The sequence below is a fragment of the Drosophila tropicalis genome, unplaced genomic scaffold (genome assembly GCF_018151085.1).
Source record: "Drosophila tropicalis isolate 14030-0801.00 unplaced genomic scaffold, ASM1815108v1 contig_694, whole genome shotgun sequence".
NCBI classification, from domain to species: domain Eukaryota; kingdom Metazoa; phylum Arthropoda; class Insecta; order Diptera; family Drosophilidae; genus Drosophila; species Drosophila tropicalis.
This window is the reverse complement of record NW_027173176.1, coordinates 1795250-1811053: the sequence shown is the minus strand read 5'-3', so window position 1 is coordinate 1811053 and position 15804 is coordinate 1795250. Positions and strand designations below refer to the sequence as shown.

Sequence of the window (15804 nt, the reverse complement as noted above, 5' to 3'; positions counted from 1 at the left end):
ACAAAAAAAAGAAAATAAAAATCCAACCACCCTTTGAAATTTTCAAGTCTCAAAAAGGATAAGGGTTATTTTGTACACTATGTGCCCACTGGGAATTCATGATATGGCGGCAATTAGAACCTGTTTTTGCCTACCTAGAACCTACAAAATTGATCATTAGGAGTAGGTACCTACATAAGAAAATTTAGTAAATTCATTATTACCATGGCCAACATGTCCTCAGTCCATGTTAATTAGAGTAATTCCAGTCATAGGTGAAAGACCAATCGTATATTAATGTAGACAAAACATTCAGTTTTGTTCATTTGATGTAAACATTGTCCAGAGTATTATTTATGCATACATACGTAATCTAATACAATTTACTTGACATTTTCTTTGCAACATTAACATTGTCTTTATTTAGTCGTCATGTAATTTCAATCAATAAGCAATTTTATTGATTTGTCAATTGTAACCGAAAATACAAGTTCTTTCAATTTATTATACAGACACATCGATATATACCTATGTATATATACCTATATGTATCAACATATATAATATATATGAACACTAAAGTATAATCTGTATTACAATTGGCTGAAGCTCATGGCAAGGCCACAACTGCGTTTTGTTTTGCCTTTATCTTTCATCTAGTACGTTGTGGATGCTGCTCCCTAGAGCTACTATATATACACACACACACATACGTCCACACACCATTCATATGTATGCAGCACATCATTGTGGCTCATGCGATAATCCCAAAGTTTATTCAACTCTCTCGCCAATTCCATTACAATTTTTAATCAATTTAAATTTAAATAAATATATAATAAAAATAATAATAATAACCGCACACACACAACAAAAAAGTTGTGGTTGGCACTTTTCCACATTTACTCATAAGGCCCCGACGAGATTCGAACTCATGATCTCCTGTTTACTAGACAGGCGCTTTAACCAACTAAGCCACGGCGCCAAGTTGTCCGTGTGCGTAAAAGTAGCCAACTTATGGGAAAACTTCTGCAACACCGAAAAATGTTTTTTTATTTTTGAATGCGAGCAACAACAAATTGATTACGTTTATTTTTATAATGTTTAAAACAAATATTTCTGCTTTAAAGCACATTCATTTTTTCTGTCCAAAAGGTAGAATAGTTTCAATTCAACATGTACAAGGATTCAAATTGATTTCCTTCTTTTTTTTCGAAATGCCGTGAAAGCCCTTTCACCTCATATGCATACTTACAAATGTGCATATGTATGTGTTAACGTTGAATAATATTTTCACAGGTTAAATAATAAGTGATATGGCAATATGGCTAGATAACTACAGCTATCTCTCGAGGTCGATTTGGTTAACTTGTTATAGCTGATTATAAATTTATTCATATCAATTCCATGCAGATAAAAAATTGAATGCGAGCAACAACAAATTGCCTATTTATTCTTTATATAATTTTTATATTTTTGGCATTTGTTTAACAATAAACAATCAACAGAACACAGGCGTTGGCATAACTTGAACTTTGTCATTCGCCAAGAACATCGGCGCCGTGGCTTAGTTGGTTAAAGCGCCTGTCTAGTAAACAGGAGATCATGAGTTCGAATCTCGTCGGGGCCTATAAAGTATAAAGCATCCAAATTTGTGAAAGGGTGTTTTTTTTTTCATATTATTTTTATCCATTTATTAGTTAACGAGTAAGATGCACGGGATGTACTTATCATTGACAACATTTGGCAACAATTTCCACTTCTCAAACGTGCTACAATGTCTTTGAAAAAAAAAAACGTACACAACTCTAGCTGATAATGTTTTTTGGCCATAAATTTTTCCGGTTCTGCCCATTGTGCTGTTTTCGATTGACTGATTTTAAAACCATGCCTTCTGACCGCGTCTTCATAAGGAGCAGTCGTGGCCGAGCGGTTAAGGCGTCTGACTAGAAATCAGATTCCCTCTGGGAGCGTAGGTTCGAATCCTACCGACTGCGGAATAGTCGAATAATTATTTTATTTTTTCTCAATTAATTTTCTTATCTATTGATGCTGACATAATTAAAACTAATTAAAAATTAATTAATCCCATACGAATGAAGAAAAAAAAAAAGCTGTATACTCTCATTCAGCTATTTACTTATAGGCCCCGACGAGATTCGAACTCATGATCTCCTGTTTACTAGACAGGCGCTTTAACCAACTAAGCCACGGCGCCGATGTTCACCGGCGATGTTAAAAGACAATTTATGCATAGTCGGTGCACATTGGTTTTGAACACATCAGAAGTAGAATTATTTTTAAAAATAAAATCTTTGTTTATTTTCATAAGCTAAAAATAGCTTTGGCAGGCCATAAAAACGTATTTTGAAAACAAAATTTATAAATTAAAATACAAGATTTGAAATGATTTAAAAGTTGAATTAATGAATATAATTAGACATTAGATATGAAAAATATAAATATATTTTGAAAGTTTTTCAATATAAGTTTACTAATTTTACACGGTATAATAACTTGGCGCCGTGGCTTAGTTGGTTAAAGCGCCTGTCTAGTAAACAGGAGATCATGAGTTCGAATCTCGTCGGGGCCTACCAAGCATTTCTTCTATGGGGAAGTGTGTGGAAGTTTATTTTTTCCTTGTAAATTGTAAACTTGTGATAATTTTCATTATAGTTGGAAAAAAATAGTCATTTGTCATCATTTTGTTACCAGTCCAATGTCTACCACGATTGCTTGCTTCTCAAGAACGCGAAGATAGATGGCGTGCTCTCAAAGTTATAAAACAGCATTATCTAAAAAGTTTTCCACTTGGTATTGTGTGCTGTTTTTTATCAAAAACATTCTAGCACGTTTAAAAAATGGAAATTGTTGTCAATGATAAAGTACATCCCGTGCATCTTACTCTTTGACTGTGCAAAAAAAAAAAACACCCTTCCACAAATTTGAATGCTTTATACTTTATAGGCCCCGACGAGATTCGAACTCATGATCTCCTGTTTACTAGACAGGCGCTTTAACCAACTAAGCCACGGCGCCGATGCTCTTCGGCCATGACAAAAGCCAATTTATGCACAGCCTATGCACATTGGTCTTAAATATCTTAAAAATATTTTTTTTAATTTTTTTTTTTTGTATATAATTTTATCTATCTAAACAAGTTAAAAATAGTCTATCATGCTACTTAAACTTTTTTTATGATTAAAAAATAATATGAAAATGGTATTCGATGTTAAATAACTTAATATTCTTTTTAATTAATAAATAATAATAAAAATATTTTATGATATCCTTTGTACTTTGATAAAAGTTTACTAATTTTACTTAAGCCTTTAAGTTGGCGCCGTGGCTTAGTTGGTTAAAGCGCCTGTCTAGTAAACAGGAGATCGTGAGTTCGAATCTCGCCGGGGCCTACGAAGCATTTCTTCTCTGGAGTGTTTCTGAAAATATTTTTTTTTTTTCTTATTTATTTTCTGGAATGATTCTCATTGGAAAAAATATTCCTTTGTTATGTTTTACAATGCATCCAACAGGACAAATAAAACAAACTCGTAATAAACGATTTTCGAAAGTAAAAGAATTAAAAAAAAAACCCCAAAAAATTTGTAACTTTCTCAACAATCTTACAAAGGCCCCGGCGAGATTCGAACTCACGATCTCCTGTTTACTAGACAGGCGCTTTAACCAACTAAGCCACGGCGCCGATGCGTCATGGCGATGTCAAGAGAAAATTTATGCATTACTTAACTATGTAAAGAAAACTTTTTTCTTTTATTTTATGGGTAAATTCTATCTAAATGAGTTAAAAAAAACTTTTTTTAGCATGAAAAATGCCTAAAGCAAGATTAGAATAGATGTTAAAATTAAATAAAATAAGATAATAATAAAAATGTTTTCAATATCCTTGCACGTACTTTGATATAAATTTAGTACTTTCATGTGCCCTAACAACTTGGCGCCGTGGCTTAGTTGGTTAAAGCGCCTGTCTAGTAAACAGGAGATCGTGAGTTCGAATCTCGCCGGGGCCTATGAGATTATACGTTTAAGTATGATTGATGTAGAAATTGTTATTTTTGCTTTTTGGAATGTTTTTTTTTTGTAAAAATGAAAAAGATTTTGGAAATTTTCGAGATTTTGGAAACCTTTAAGAATGTTAGTTGAAGTTTGGTTGGTTAATGGAAGAGATTAGAGCTAATTTTCTAGTTTTTATTAGTTGCTTTATCTCCCAGATTCGGTCTCTCCAGCATAAGTTGCCTGCCTGGCCGTAATGAACTTTCCTTTGTTGCGAAAACAAATTAAGTTCACACATACACACACACATATATATCTCCTGCTGTCAAATTGATGGCTCTTTTTTGTTTTTCTTCCTTTATATATATAGTCAAATCTATGGTTGGGTTGTCATCAAATCCAAAGGGACAAAGGAAAAACAAGAAGAGTTACAAATTGTGTCACATGTCACACCCCAAAGACAAAAAAAAAAAAAAAAAAAAGAAAGAAAGCAGAGTAGAGGAAAACACACAGTTGATTGGGGATGGCAAATGGAGAGCGAACAGTGACATTTTTATGTACATATATATATGTATACTTGTCAAGTCTGCATCATTCTCTTTCTCCTTCCGGTGTCTCTCCTCCCGCTTTCGTCCCACATTCTCTTTAACCATTCAAGACTTTCATTAAAAGCATCCCAACACAAGGCAAAGCAATTAGATATCATTCGATTGATTTTTTCTTCTTCTTTTGTTTTCATCGCCTCTAAAGTTCCTAAGAAAGCTTGTCCGGAAGTGGTTAATCTAGCTTAAGACATGGGAAGGAACTTAATTCTTCATTCTTTAGAGCACTTTACATGGTGTCAAGATTGAAAAACAAAAAAAGAAAACACTGAATCGAGGTTAGTGGAATAAGAACTGAAAGGGTTTTAAGGTATTCTTGGATTTAACTAACAAGACAAAGGTAAGAATTGAGTTCCAATAGATGGATGGATGCATGGATGAATGGACAGATGAAAGCTCTCCGCACGCGCCTGTCTGATGATGGCTTGGGGCCCGACCCAAACAGCCTTGAAGGGCACTTAGTATGAACTCTAATTGAATTAGACAGACAGAAAACCCCAGCAACACGAACAACAACTATACGACATACATAAATAGCATGGTGGAAAACAAAACAAAAAAAAAAAGGGTTAAAACACAATACGCCAAACGGCCGACCCGGCCAATGACAGTTGGCCATTTCTTGCTGCTACTGCTGCCGCTACTGAAGGAATTTCATTGATTGACAGCTGCAGCAGCACTCTAGACAGTCAGGCCGAGGCCACAAATGGGGGGGTTGTTTTGGGTGGCGACTCACAAATCACTAGACAAAATCAATTTTGTAGAATGGTCGTTAAAACTGGACGAAGGTTTCCGCTGAAACATACACAAACTGCATTCAGTTGCAGACGAGAGCTGCATGCGTTTAGTGTTTGGCCAGTTCCTATTCCTTTTAGTCCCGTAGTTCTTAGTTAGAAAGTTTTTTTTTTATGGTTCGATTCGGTTGGGTTTGGCAGCGTGTTCATATGCGAACCGAATCATGAACTGGGCCATCTCAAATTGGACGGGCGGCAATCGGGTTAGCCGTGCCATTCTTGTGCGTTATTCCTCGGTGCCGCTGGCAGATGCCAGTGATGGCACATCAACAGCTCCACAGACACCCACAACAACTACACCGCGTCCCTCCACATCGCATTCATCCTTATCGTCAACATTTGCGGCCACTTTCCGGCATGTACCAGGACGTGCTGTGCCCCGACAACAGGCCAACAATAATAATGCCAACAACAACACCAACAATAATAACAATAATGGCAGTGGCAGTGGCAATAGTGGCACTGGAACACAATTATCCCTGCCCATGGATGTTGAGGAAACTGTCACTTGCTTTTGTCGGTAAGGAGACTTTAAGTTTTTCCAAGTTCCGAATCCAACAAAAAACTGGACAAATTTCTTTTGAACTTGTGTGGGTTTTTACATCCCATGATAAGAAAGTGGGCGGTCGACATTTCTCTTTAACCTTTCTCTTATTTCTTTGCGATTTAAATCCCAAGAAACAGCTGAGAATCAAAGAATCCAAACAAAAAATCTTTAGATTCCTGTGGAATTTGGAACTTTGCTGGTATTTTATTTCTTTGATTGGTCGGAGAAGTACATTTTATTTAAAAGTTTTTGGCATATTATTGACTAAACATGATCTGATTCAGTTCCTGTAAGGCAAGTTCAAATGCAAAGATTATTTTCTTTCAACCTTTGGCCTATTTTATGCTGAGGACTTTAAATAAGAAAACTTAAAACTAACTAGAGAACCTCCAGATAATACGACGCATTTAATTTAATTATTGATATCTTTAAATAGAGTGGAGAAAATAATTCTAATTAGTCTAAGTAACTTATTATCGTATATCTATTTCTTTGGCTCCTTCGTGGCATTGAAAATTAAAATAAACCGCAAAACCCTCGAACCTTTCTTATACATATGTATGTATGTATGTATATTTCTTTCATTAGTTTTCCAACTAGGTGATAAAAACTATGTGGCCAATAGCAAAAAATTGCGTTGTATTTTCTCAACCACATGCAATTTTCGCCTGCTAAAAGGAAATCCTATGACAGAGAGGGCGAACAAGAAAGAGAGAGAGAGAGAAAGAGGGAGTGTTTGTGTTTATCGCACAGCGGGAACCAACAACAGCTGATTTTTGTGTTCATACATTATAGAATTTTCATGGCTATACTAGATGTTTCCCCTTTCATTCAATTTCTCTCAGCCTTAACCTCATCCCTCACTCTCCTTCTCTCCCTTTCTCTCTCTCTCTCCGTTCGTTTCTCAAACATGATGAAATTTTGCAAACTTTTTTTTTTCACTGCGCATTTTCTTTCCTTGGTTTGAAGGGAAAATTTGTTGATAAGGTGGTTACGGGGGGGGAAATGTTTACACCTACATAGATGTGGATGTATGTACATATATGTATGGTTATATGTGTTCATGTATGCGTCGCATTTAAGATGACACGCCCCCTTTTTTGACTGCTAATGGCCACATATAGTACATAAATCACACACAGTATGTGGCGTTTATTCAAAATTATTGTTCTTTTTTTTTTTTTACACACACTCACACAAACAAATACCCTATATGCGAAGGAGGGAAAGGGGCTTGTCTGCAAAAAGGGGTGACAGGACTCCTAGAAACTGTTATTGGAGATCCTCACTTCGATTTCTTAGGAATCGTGATTAGAAGTCTTTTAGTGATTGCAAATCCTCCATGTTAGAGTGATTCCCCCTTTGGAATTTCCCCTTTCTTAAGCTATGTACATATATAGGGTAATTGAAGAGTCGCCACATTGATTTGTAATATGGGAATCTTTTGAGTTTAGTTTTCTTCGGGTTTTTTTTTTTTTTTTTGCGCACTTCCTAATTTGATGGCTACGTCTGACGTCATTGGCAGTGCGCATGACCCACAGCAGCAGCAGCAGCAGCAGCAGCGGCGGCAACAGCGACAACAACACATCTTGATACATTTTGTTGTTGTTTCGTCTTATTTATGTGATGTGGTAGTGGCGTGACCGACTAAACGGAACTCTCATCTCCATCCCCCCCACTCTCCTGCCTATCGGTCCTCCTTCACGGTGTGTTGTCCGCCTTGAGACTCTGTCTCTGTCTCTGCCGCAAGCTTCGTAGAAATAAATAAACAAGCCAACAACAACAACAACAACAACAGCAATGGGAACAATAATAGCAAAAGCAATATTCATTTATTTATTTATTTATTTTCTCTTTTGCACTATGAGAGAAAAACAATTCTCTCTTTCTCTCCCTCTATCTCTTCTTACCCCCACCTCTCTCCCATCTATATAACCATCAACCTTCACCATCATTACACGCCTCCTTTCACATTTGCAATTAGTTTTAGCATACATACATACACAATACATTATGATCAATATTTATGCTAAAGATTCTGATTCCAGTTCCGGTTCCATTCGCCAACGCAATCAATTGATAGTTAGAATGGCCAGAATGTCAATGGAATCGGATCGGATAGCATCTCAATTTCTCAATCAATCACTCATAATTGTAAAGAATTCGCATAAACAATTGAAGCTTGATGGAAAATACATAAATACGTTGATATATATTTAGTAATTTTTAAAAGGAAATTGAACCAGGCAATTATATGAGTATTACAGGGGGAATAATCAGTCTTGGCGATCCGAATAAAGGGATTCCTTCTCCTCTGTGGATCTGCCATTAAGAATATAGAAGATTTTGAGAATGTTTTCGAGAGAAAACCAAATACCTTAAAGTGGGCCCAGAATTGTCTCTAGACTTACGTATTTTTATGAATTTTTGAATAAAGACTTCTCTGTCTCCATCTATCTAACTCTTTAGGATACTTGAAGGCAAAGTGCTTGGTGGGGAAGCACTTTTTATTCTTTTGGATCCAGAAATTTTTCTAGACAACATTTTTTTCACGATCCTGTCGGAGACATGAATGAAAATTAAGGAGAAGCAACCCCAAAGTTAGTCAGTGGTACATCTCAATTGAGTAAAGAGGGAGAGAGAAAGGAGACGAATAGGTGGAAAAGGTGAAAAAGGAAAGTGCATATGTGTATCGGTGTGTGTGTGTGTGTTCCGTTTTAACTGGCCGCCCGCACTCAACTGCAACGAGTCGGGCCTAATGCTAGGCCCAGCTATGGCTGTAATAAATAATGGGAGAATATTTGCCAATTCCAAGTTAGACGAATCACTTGAACCGCTATAAAGGCAACCAAGCGTCGCAGTTAAAAGTTGCAACAACTTGGAAAAAAAAGCATATAGCTACGTTCATTTATACATATTTTCTCGGCGAGAGGAGAATGAATCATGAATTGTAAGTGAGTGTGTGCCATTATCTTCGACTCCGTCATGTGTGTTGTATGGAAAAGTGCAATCTTCTTTATGCTCCTACTCTCTCTCTCTCTCTCTCTCGCTGCTTCTCTTTGTGAAGAGACTTTTGAATCTTCTTCTTGTTGTTTCTTCCTTTTTGTTGATGAACTTGTGCCGGTTGCGTTGCGGGCGGTCACAGGTGTTTGCTTCTCAAGACACTATGGAGAAGGAGAACGCAACGAATTGTCTCGGTTTGTCTCGTTCTTTCATTCTCTACTTTACCGCTCAATGGAGACCGAGATGGGATGGCATGGGATCGAGACTGAGACTGAGACTGGAACAGATGCTTGTCCAAGATAGGCTCTTGTTTCGTGCTGTTGTTGTTGGTGTTCCTGTTTCAACTATGTACACATACATATGTATATTTGTCTTCCATGACGAGGCACCTTTTTGCTTTTCGTTGCATTTTCCATGAAAGGTAGACCCGAATCATACAAGAATACAAGTTCCTGTGTTCCTCATTCTACGTTGCTGTTGTTGTTATTCTATTTGATTTTTGATTTTATTTCTTCCTCTCACCGTCAACCTTACTTAACCTGAGAACCCAGGAACCTACGACTAATGGGCAGTAGATGTTGATGATCTTGTGATAATTGTTCCCTCAGGGAGGTCTTAGGGTGCTAATGATGTGTAAGAATATGCGGGCCAGGCAAAAGAGTTGTACTTTAGATCCATAAGGATACAAATGCATTTACCTACGTAACAGTTAATTTATATCACACATTTTCTTTCTTCTCGTTTCAGGTGAGTTAACATTGTCCAAGGATTCTTGAAGTCTAATGGAACATTTGCATAAATGAATGCAAGTTGGTAAACTTTATTTGGTAGTAGACTCTACTACCAATTTAAAAAAAAAAAAAAAAAAAAGTAATAGCAGGCAACTCACCCCAATTTGCTGCTGTCAGCTGCTGTGGCCGTTTCCATGTGTTGCAGCTCAGCTGATTCCGGCAGAGAGAGAGAGAGAGAGGGACTAACAAACAAGAGAGCAAATTAGAGCGGGAGAATGTGAAGCAATTTCAGGGCCAGAGTTGAAAAATTCACGGGGGGCCCTGGTGTATTGGTAATGACGGTTTCAGGTGACCACTTTCATCCCCCATATATGGGCCACGGTTTTTTGAACAATATTTCGCCCTCAGCCTTAGATACTCCAAGATGGTTTCGAAAGCGATCTTGCAAACCCTTTTTTGTATTAACTGATTTATTTGTTTAGATTTGAACCATCTTGAAAGGGCTTAGAGGCAAAGTTTGCCATTAGTTTTCCTTATTTTTGGGTGATGGTGTCTTTTGGAGGGGGCCAATCCGCTCCTGTTGGAGCTGTCAAACAAGTGGTTGAAGCACATTTACTTTTTTCTACACGTTTACGTGGCTATCACACATTTATATGCAAAACACATACACTAACAGACACTGCTCTCTCTCTCTCTCTCTACTTTGTCAGAGTTCTCGTTCGGCTTGGCAAGAGACAGAGAGAGAGAGAGTGAGCGAAAACAGTTGGGGCCACCATCAGCAACATCATCATCATTATCATACACTCTTTGTGTATGTGTGTGTGTGTGCTCCGCTTTCGTGTTGCCAGCAGTGCTGCCATTTTAGGTATTTTCAAGTCAAATCTGACTTTTTTTATTAATGATTGCAGGGAAAAATTTGAAAACAGCGGGTAGCGGGAATTCTAGCTTTACAAATTTTTTTTTTAGATTTTTTTTTAGCTTTATTTTTATCTATATTTTAACACTATACCTCAAAATGTATAATATATATATGTATGTATATATTAGTATCGATTAAAAGACTTTTGATAAGGAAATTTATCGAAATCACCACGAGCTTGGAGCGTCAACAATTGTTATGCCCAAAACGTATAAACAAAACATTCGCGAGGTGTGGCTGAAAAGTGCAGAGTTTAAGGACTGGCTTCGAAAGGACACAGTAGATGCTTCAAAGGCCTATTGCAAAACTTTCGGACCTGCGTGCCCACTCGGCAACAAAAAAACATCAAGGTGCACTGAGTGGCTTTGCACAAAAGGAAAAAAATTGATCTTGGTCAAGCGCCAATAAAAACCGTTGAGCAAGAGGTAGCCCTTTGCCTCTTTGCAGCAAAGCACACGGCAATTGCTCCGATTGATCACCTTGGCACTCTTTGCCAAACAAAATTCGGAAACGGCGATACAGTGTCTCGAAAAATGCGTTGGCTCCATATTTTCGCGAGGAGCTTCGAAATGAATCTACTGACATAACGTTTACAAAGCTACTCGGTAAATAAATATTATTTGCAAATTTTCGATATTTTTAAAAGATTAAAATGATTTTAATATAAGTTCATGTATATTTCTAATTTTGACCGTTGTGGTGTTTAGATGTTGTTATTAATTACGTTTCTATTGAGCGTAGAGTGATTGTTTTTAACGTTCCTTAGCTTAATTTCGCTAGAGAGTGGAGATGCTTTATCAATTGTTAAAGGAATAAAGGAAGAACTAAACAATTGGAAATTGGATGTACAAAACTTAATAGGCATCGGCACAGATAATATTGTTTTAATAACTAGCTTTTTTTCCCCTTTGATTTAGCGTTTTTCAGCTTTTTTTTGCGTCAATCTGGCTTTTCTTGCTCGAAAAATTATGGCAGCACTGCGTGTTGCCAGCTTCTGTTTGTGGTTGTATCTTGGTTTCTCCCTCTTTGCTCTCTGTAAGCGTGTTTGTGTGTGCCGAATTCGCCCCAGCCGCAGACCAAATTGAATATTCGCCTGAACATAGCAAATTCGCCGTAACACAATAAATATTCGTTCGTTCAAAATTCGCCTCATTCATGTTGATTCCTTTCCGTTGCACGGTCGTGTTGAAGAGAGTCGCCGTCGTTTTGAAATTTGTGACATTGGTTCTTTCTTTCTATCTTGCTTTCGTCGTGTAAAATTATTGTGTTTTATTTTTTTTTTTTGTAATATTTTTTTGTTGTATTATTGTATGGAAATGTCCGGCAACGACGCTGTCGCCGTTTTAATGACAACGGGCAAATATTGAAATATTGTGAAATGCTATCAATCAAATCAAATCAATCAATCAATCAACAAATACATGAAAATGCAGTTTAATTTTCTTCTGTGTATCCTGAAAATGGGAAAATGTAAGATAAACTTGGTCAGCAGAGGCGGCCGCCTGTCTGTGTCTGTGTGCGTGTGTATATAAAACTGTGTCATTCACTCGACTCCAAACACTGCAGACAAGTTTTAAATGCCTTTTTTTTCGTAGCTCTCTTGTTGTTGTTGTTGTTGTTGCTAAGTCTTCTGCAACTATTGCCACGGTTTGTTGCTTCACTGATTACGCGCAATGCAGCAGCAGCAGCAGCAGCAGCAGCAAGCGGCAGCTTCGAGTTCAGTTGCAAAACCGGCGAAGCGCAACGTTTAGAATTGGCACAGCAACAGCAACAACAACAATAAATGCAGCAACAACAAAAACTGTTACGGTACATTCATAAACGAGACTAGAGGAGACAAGAGCCTGTGCCTGCTTCTTTCTCCTTCGCGCTATCTCACCCTCTCTCTCTCTCCCTCCCTCTCTCTCTCTTTCTCTCACACTCGCACTTTATTGTTTTTTAACCACTTCCTGAGGCACTTCCACTTCCTGAAAGGCTTCCTGTCCAACACACACACACTCAAAAAGGAAAAGGGGCATCAATCCAGCCGCTCTTCCTGTCTGCTGGTACATACACCTACATACTAACTAACACTAAGTACGTGTTCAATAAGTTGAGACTTTAAAAACTTCTCAAGTTTGGTTTTTGTTTTTTCTTTTTTTTTTTTTTGTGACATCGTGTTAATTTTCACACTTTGTGTAAGGTTGCCCTCTCCGTCCCTCCACTCCTCCAGTAAGGCAACCTTCCTGCCCCTGACTACAGTAGCAGCTGCTGCTGCTGCTGCTGGTTTCCTCCAATGCCAAATGCGTCACCCTATTGGGCTTTTTTGTGTCGTAGGACTATTGATTATTTTTTTCATTTTCCTCTTCTTTGCATGCAGGAGAGAAATGGCAAAGAAATCAATCAATAGAGGTTGGCACAAAAAACAAAGCTGATCTAAAGATTAAGCGTCCAGGTTTTAATTTAAAACTTTCCCAATCCCATTAATCGTTGATTTTGCCTTTTTGCTTTGACTAATTAGAAAAGTTACCAACACTTCTCTTTATATGAAATATAAAAGTTAAGCCAGGAAAACCTACTCATACCCATTCTCTCTCTCTCTCTCACATTCTCTTTCTCTAACTTACTTGTTCAACCCTTTCACCTCGCTCTTTACAAATTCTAAAGAAAATTGAATTTCCCCCCTGAAGCCGAGTTGTCAGGTGATCTTAACTGAATTATTTATATGTTGATCTACAGTTCGTTTACATTAACAAGTTTTAATGATAGTTTTTTTTCTTGTGTGGAATTATTGAAGATTTTTTTTTTTGCTGTTTGTTGAGCATTTTAATTTTTGCTTTTTTTTTTTGCAGGGTCTACATGACGTATGTGTGATATTTACAATTTTAAGGCTTTTCTCTCTCTCGCTTGCTAATTTAAGCGTTAGTTTGTTTTTAGAGAGTTCTTTTATTTGCTATAGCATACGTTTGTGGGCCCATAAAAGGAAATAAGGCCTTTTGGTGTCCTCTTTTTTCGAGATGAACTTTTTGATTTCACTTAAGAGAACTTGGTTTTGAAAATCTTTAAAACGAGAAAAGAAAAAGGCAAGAATAAAACTCTTACATTTCGGATCGATGCGCCAGTTTTTTTTCGAAACCGTTATAGCAGAGTGTATGTGTGTGTGTGTGTATGTTGTGTCGCCAGGCAACCTAGCATACAAAACGCGGTCTATGTGTGTGTGTGAGTGTATAAGTGTGTGTCTAGCATGTGTCATTGCATGTGCATCTTGGCGGTGCTCGAGCTCACGTCACCTCACGTCGTCGTCGTCGTCGCCGTCGTCGTCTTTGACGTTGGCGGCAGCAGCAGCAGCTTCATCCAGCCAAACCTAGCCAAGTCAAGCAAGGTTTCCTGCCAGTCGCTGAGGTGGTTGAGAATGGTGAGCAGGAGGAGAGAAGCAGGAGGGTGGGGGACATAAAGTGGAGAGGTTGTGAAACTTGTTTTTATTTCTTTTGATACTAATAATTCTACACGGCTTATAAGTCTATAACTGGTCGAGAAAAAAAAAAATAGACAGTGCAAGAGCAGCAGAGAGCAATAGAGAGAGAGAGAGAGGGAGAATGAGAATGTGTGACTGACTGCCCCTCAGTGTCTTTATTTCTCTCTCTCTCTCTCTCTCTGTCTCAGTCTCTCGGTCATTTTACCTCTCTCCTTGTCTATTTCGCTAAATGCTCGTTTGACCTTTAACGGGGCTTTTTCATCTCTCCTCTCTTGCTCTGTCCCTCTCTGCCTTATTCTATATTTTGTCGTTGTCGTTTGCCTACATAAAAATCGGCAACAATTAAAGCTCATTCAAAACGCGAGCAATGGAAATGGACGACTATGATGAGTAGAATAACAGCAGCAACAACAACAACAAAACGCGTTATTTAGAATCACTTCATAAATTTTGATTTAATTGCCTGGGCCAAAGAGAGAGGCGTAGAAGAAGAAGAAGGAAATGAAGGTGGTTGAGATGATGGCGGGTGTAAAAAAAAGCACAAAATAAATGACAAAACAAAAAAAAAAAAAAAAAAAAAACCCGAAACAGAAACAGTCAAATTGGCTTCAATGCGAGTTGAAGGTTAAGTGCGACCAGCAAAAGCAACACCAACAACAACAATAAAATCGACACGGAAATTAAGCACCAACACAACAACAGCAACTACAATAAGTTATATGCCAAAAAAGTAAATAACAAACAAAAAAAAAATATATATCCAAAACGAAATATCTATAACAATTGAAGGCATTATGGCATATAAAAGTATTTATTTATTTGTTTGCGGTTAAACGACAAAGCAAACTTTGTTTTTTTTTTAGTGTACACCTCTTTTTTCTCTCTCTTTTTCTCACCCTCCCTCTCTCTCTCTCTCTCGTTGGTTAGTCTATGCAAGAGATGTACACGAAAAGTTGTTCCACCATTCTCTTTTTTGAAGAGAAACCATAACTTTCTGTGGCAAGTTGCACCTTCATGACAAGGATTGATCCTTGCCATTCTGATGGGGATTCTCCAGACAAGAGAAATCTATTCGTCTGATGATGAAATTGATGAAACTTTTTCGATTAACCCTCGCTAAGATAATAACTTTATTTTCTAAGTCATATCGATTTGGCACGTGTATTATAAGCGGCCGATTTTCTCTCTTTTTTTATCTATGTATGCTTATTTTTTCGTTTTTTTTTTATAAATAACCTTAAACGCGCTGTTGCCACAAGCAGCAGCAGCAACACGAAAAGTGTCAATGTCAGCTGTTGTTTTGTTACCCGCACCAAAATCAAAGCAAAAAAAAAGGAGGCAAAAAAAAAAGAGTATATAGAGAAAAAAAAAAAAAAGAAAAATCGAACATCCGTGCTAAATTTATTATTCAGCTGCCGGCTGTCCTTTTTTTTCCCCCCACCTCCTCATGCTCTTGTTGTGTGGTTTTTGTTGTTTCTTAAAATAAAACTAAATATGCGATATATATACATATATATATATATATAAAAAACACACACAAACATACACGTACATACATAACGTTTTGTCTGTTTTGTTGTTTATATATACAAGAAGATATTTCATTTAAATGAAATCAAATTGCAGCTAGCTAAATATTTTTGCAAATGTTTTTCCTGTTATTGTCTGTCTGTCTATTCGGGCTGGTTCATCTCTTCACCTTTCAAAGTGTAACACACGCGCCGCTAATTGCATCAACACAAAGAGAAAGAGGAATAGAGAAAT

At 37.3% G+C, this 15804-nt stretch overlaps 3 protein-coding genes and 9 non-coding genes across 14 annotated transcripts in view; 6 read left to right on the top strand and 6 right to left on the bottom strand.

The window, feature by feature from the left end:
• Mob2 (MOB kinase activator 2) overlaps positions 1 to 15804 on the top strand; it is a 49243-nt gene that overhangs the window by 900 nt on the left and 32539 nt on the right. The window contains exon 1 of one of the 3 annotated variants that reach the window (XM_068292361.1): positions 5433 to 5906. The exons of 1 other annotated variant lie outside the window; for it this stretch is intronic. In XM_068292361.1, coding sequence (XP_068148462.1) covers positions 5551 to 5906 — 356 coding nt within the window. In that variant the 5' untranslated portion in view covers positions 5433 to 5550. Of the gene's footprint in view, positions 1 to 5432; positions 5907 to 11783; positions 12057 to 15804 lie in introns of those variants that run through there. One more of the 3 variants, XM_068292359.1, reaches the window with a different exon arrangement.
• LOC137578795 (mitochondrial import inner membrane translocase subunit TIM14) overlaps positions 1 to 15804 on the bottom strand; it is a 34041-nt gene that overhangs the window by 2387 nt on the left and 15850 nt on the right. The window lies entirely within an intron of this gene.
• The window catches only part of LOC137578791 (transcription factor Clamp), a 52984-nt gene that overhangs the window by 23554 nt on the left and 13626 nt on the right, over positions 1 to 15804 (bottom strand). The window lies entirely within an intron of this gene.
• TRNAT-AGU (transfer RNA threonine (anticodon AGU)) lies at positions 891 to 964 on the bottom strand. Its single transcript has one exon. It is a non-coding gene; the product is annotated as a tRNA-Thr (tRNA).
• Positions 1536 to 1609, top strand: TRNAT-AGU (transfer RNA threonine (anticodon AGU)). Its single transcript has one exon. It is a non-coding gene; the product is annotated as a tRNA-Thr (tRNA).
• On the top strand, positions 1895 to 1976 carry TRNAS-AGA (transfer RNA serine (anticodon AGA)). Its single transcript has one exon. It is a non-coding gene; the product is annotated as a tRNA-Ser (tRNA).
• On the bottom strand, positions 2124 to 2197 carry TRNAT-AGU (transfer RNA threonine (anticodon AGU)). The gene has a single exon. It is a non-coding gene; the product is annotated as a tRNA-Thr (tRNA).
• On the top strand, positions 2499 to 2572 carry TRNAT-AGU (transfer RNA threonine (anticodon AGU)). The gene has a single exon. It is a non-coding gene; the product is annotated as a tRNA-Thr (tRNA).
• On the bottom strand, positions 2945 to 3018 carry TRNAT-AGU (transfer RNA threonine (anticodon AGU)). Its single transcript has one exon. It is a non-coding gene; the product is annotated as a tRNA-Thr (tRNA).
• TRNAT-AGU (transfer RNA threonine (anticodon AGU)) lies at positions 3319 to 3392 on the top strand. The gene has a single exon. It is a non-coding gene; the product is annotated as a tRNA-Thr (tRNA).
• On the bottom strand, positions 3609 to 3682 carry TRNAT-AGU (transfer RNA threonine (anticodon AGU)). Its single transcript has one exon. It is a non-coding gene; the product is annotated as a tRNA-Thr (tRNA).
• Positions 3934 to 4007, top strand: TRNAT-AGU (transfer RNA threonine (anticodon AGU)). Its single transcript has one exon. It is a non-coding gene; the product is annotated as a tRNA-Thr (tRNA).